Genomic DNA, 2,411 nt, shown 5'->3' on the forward strand with positions numbered 1-2,411 from the left:
AGTAGCTGAGACTCCTGCATCTTGCAGATAACAGTAAGTTGACAGAGAAATTGGGTGGTATCCTGAGGATAGAAAACCTCAAAGCCCACCCCACAGTGACAAACTAGCCATAGACACTCTAACAAATCCACCTCATCTATTCATAACATTCCCATGAGATTATGCGGGCCAATTACATTAAAACTCTTTTACCCACAGGTCAGGCCCACTCCTTCAAAACCAGGTAGAAACACCCTACCCCACCAGAAGCCCAGGGCACTATGTCACCACCAGAGCCCAGCCATTCCAGTATAACATGTGCTGAATATTCCAACACAGACTCAGCAAAAGAAATGATCTTTTTGAATTAGTATTTAAGACCTTTATTTAGAGATGTTTGCAGTTTGTTGACATAATTTAAAGAACATTAACGGTGTATTGAGAAAAAAACAAATTAAAAAAACCAACATATTTGTTAGGTAAGATATGCTACATAATTAATGCTGATATTTCTATTGTATCCTGTCAACAGTCCAAAAGAAAGCACTTGATGTTCATTCCTTATTGTTGGTATTTCATCTCCATTTCTCCTTGATGTCCAGGCCACGTGATGCTATAGATGGTAACCCAGCATTTACTCAGTCACGCCTTGCTTGGCCTTGGCTGCAGACAGATTCTTATCTGGTGGATCTGATGCTTTTGATATCTCTTTCCCACCCGGTGGCTTGGGGTTCTCTGGGCGTCTTCGTTGGTAATTGATGTTGTAGGGATGTTGATGTCGAGGTGGCTGCTGACCTTCCGTCTCCTCTCCTTGATTTTCCTCATAGTGTTCATTGCTGTCCTCTCTGGGATATCTTTGGCGAGGAGGGCCCCTGCGGAACTGTGTTCTGTAATTACGATACATATCCGGTCTAACTGGTGCACTTCGCCCGTTTGTACCATGGTGGCCAGCACCCTCCATCACTTGTCTTTGCTGGTCTTGTTGAGCTTGACCTTCATGAGTGCATTCTGATTGCTCCTTCTTACCCCCACTCTTGCTATTCCCGTAATATTTCTGGGAATTGCGTGGACGACCCCTACGACCTGGATAGCATCTATACTGGTTATGCTCTGAAGCATGTTTACTGCCTTGAACAGGCACTCCACCAGGGCCCATAACATTTGCAGCCTCTGCAGCCTTTTCCCCTTCAACAATATCAAACTCCACAGACTCTCCGTCTCCTACACTGCGAAGGTACTTCTTGGTGGCATATTTCTTTATGGCAGACTTGTGTACAAATATGTCTTCTTTGGTGTCATTTCTGTTGATGAAACCGTAACCCTTCTTTACATTGAACCATTTCACTGTCCCCAAAACCTTCCTTGCTATGAGCGTCTTCTCCCCAAAGGCCGGCACTGCCGATGTGAGACTGCCTGGGATGTCACTGTCTGTGCTGCTGCTCATAGAGTCAGGCTTGGTGTGTGCAGCACTGAGGATGGCACCAGGGGCAGCAGCTGGCTGCTGGGTCTTGGCCTCACTGTTTATGGCTGTTGTAGTGCTGTCTCCAGTCTGCAGGGACTGCTGTGTCTCCTCCAGTGGTGTATTGGTGACTAGGTCAGCAGCCTCGGTGGTGCTCTCAGGGCTCTCTGGGGCCAGCAGTTCATTCCCGGTGTCCATCGACCTCAAGAAAATAATCTTAGTACCAACTTTGTGAGGAGGATAGAGGTCCTTAAAGAGAGAAGAAAGGTATTCTTAAACAAACCAAGGAAAAGACAACCACAAAATTAGAGGTTATCAGCAAATCCCTTAAAAAAGGACAAGAAATTCATTAAAAACAAACAAACAAACAGATGATAGAAGCTATTCAAGACATAAAAATTGGAATAGAAGCAATAAAAAACACAAGCTGAGGAAATTTTGAAAATGGAAAATTTGGGTAAATAAATAAGGAATATATATACAAACATCCCCAACAGCATACCAGAGATGGAAGAGATAATCTCAGGTAGCAAAGAGAAGAAGGAGTGATGTAGGAGTGTTTCTATCTATCTGCTGTTTCATTGGTTAATTAATAAAGAAACTGCTTGGCCTGATAGGTCAGAACATAGGTGGGTGGAGTAGACACAACAGAATGCTCGGAAGAAGGGAAGTGAGGCAACCGCCATAAAGCAGTTGCCATGACTCTCCTCTCTGAGATGGATGCAGGCTAGAATCTTCCCAATAAGCCACCCCTCATGGTGCTACACAGATTACTAAATATGGGTTAAAACAAGATGTGAGAATTAGCTAATAAGAGGCTGAAACTAATGGGCCAGGGAGTGTGTAACGAATACAATTTGTGTGTTGTTATTTCAGGGCATAAGCTAGCCAGGCGACCAGAAGCCAGGGCAGTGGGAATACTGCCTGCTGCTCCCACCACAAAAGAGGAAATAGATTTATCAGTCAAAAAATG

The 2,411-nt window shown here is 44.2% G+C and overlaps 1 protein-coding gene across 1 annotated transcript; it reads right to left on the bottom strand.

Annotated features, from left to right (window-relative positions):
* Positions 1-613: 613 nt before the first annotated feature.
* Positions 614-1,636, bottom strand: LOC119804265 (Y-box-binding protein 1-like). Its single transcript, XM_038315737.1, has one exon. The coding sequence runs from the start codon at positions 1,634-1,636 to the stop codon at positions 614-616; it is 1,023 nt and encodes a 340-aa protein (XP_038171665.1).
* Positions 1,637-2,411: the final 775 nt, after the last annotated feature.

Source organism: Arvicola amphibius, chromosome X (assembly GCF_903992535.2).
Source record: "Arvicola amphibius chromosome X, mArvAmp1.2, whole genome shotgun sequence".
Lineage (NCBI taxonomy): Eukaryota > Metazoa > Chordata > Mammalia > Rodentia > Cricetidae > Arvicola > Arvicola amphibius.

Bases quoted from the DNA above. Each gene is read 5' to 3' on its own strand.
- LOC119804265 (XM_038315737.1), bottom strand. From the start codon at position 1,636: ATGGACACCGGGAATGAACTGCTGGCCCCAGAGAGCCCTGAGAGCACC.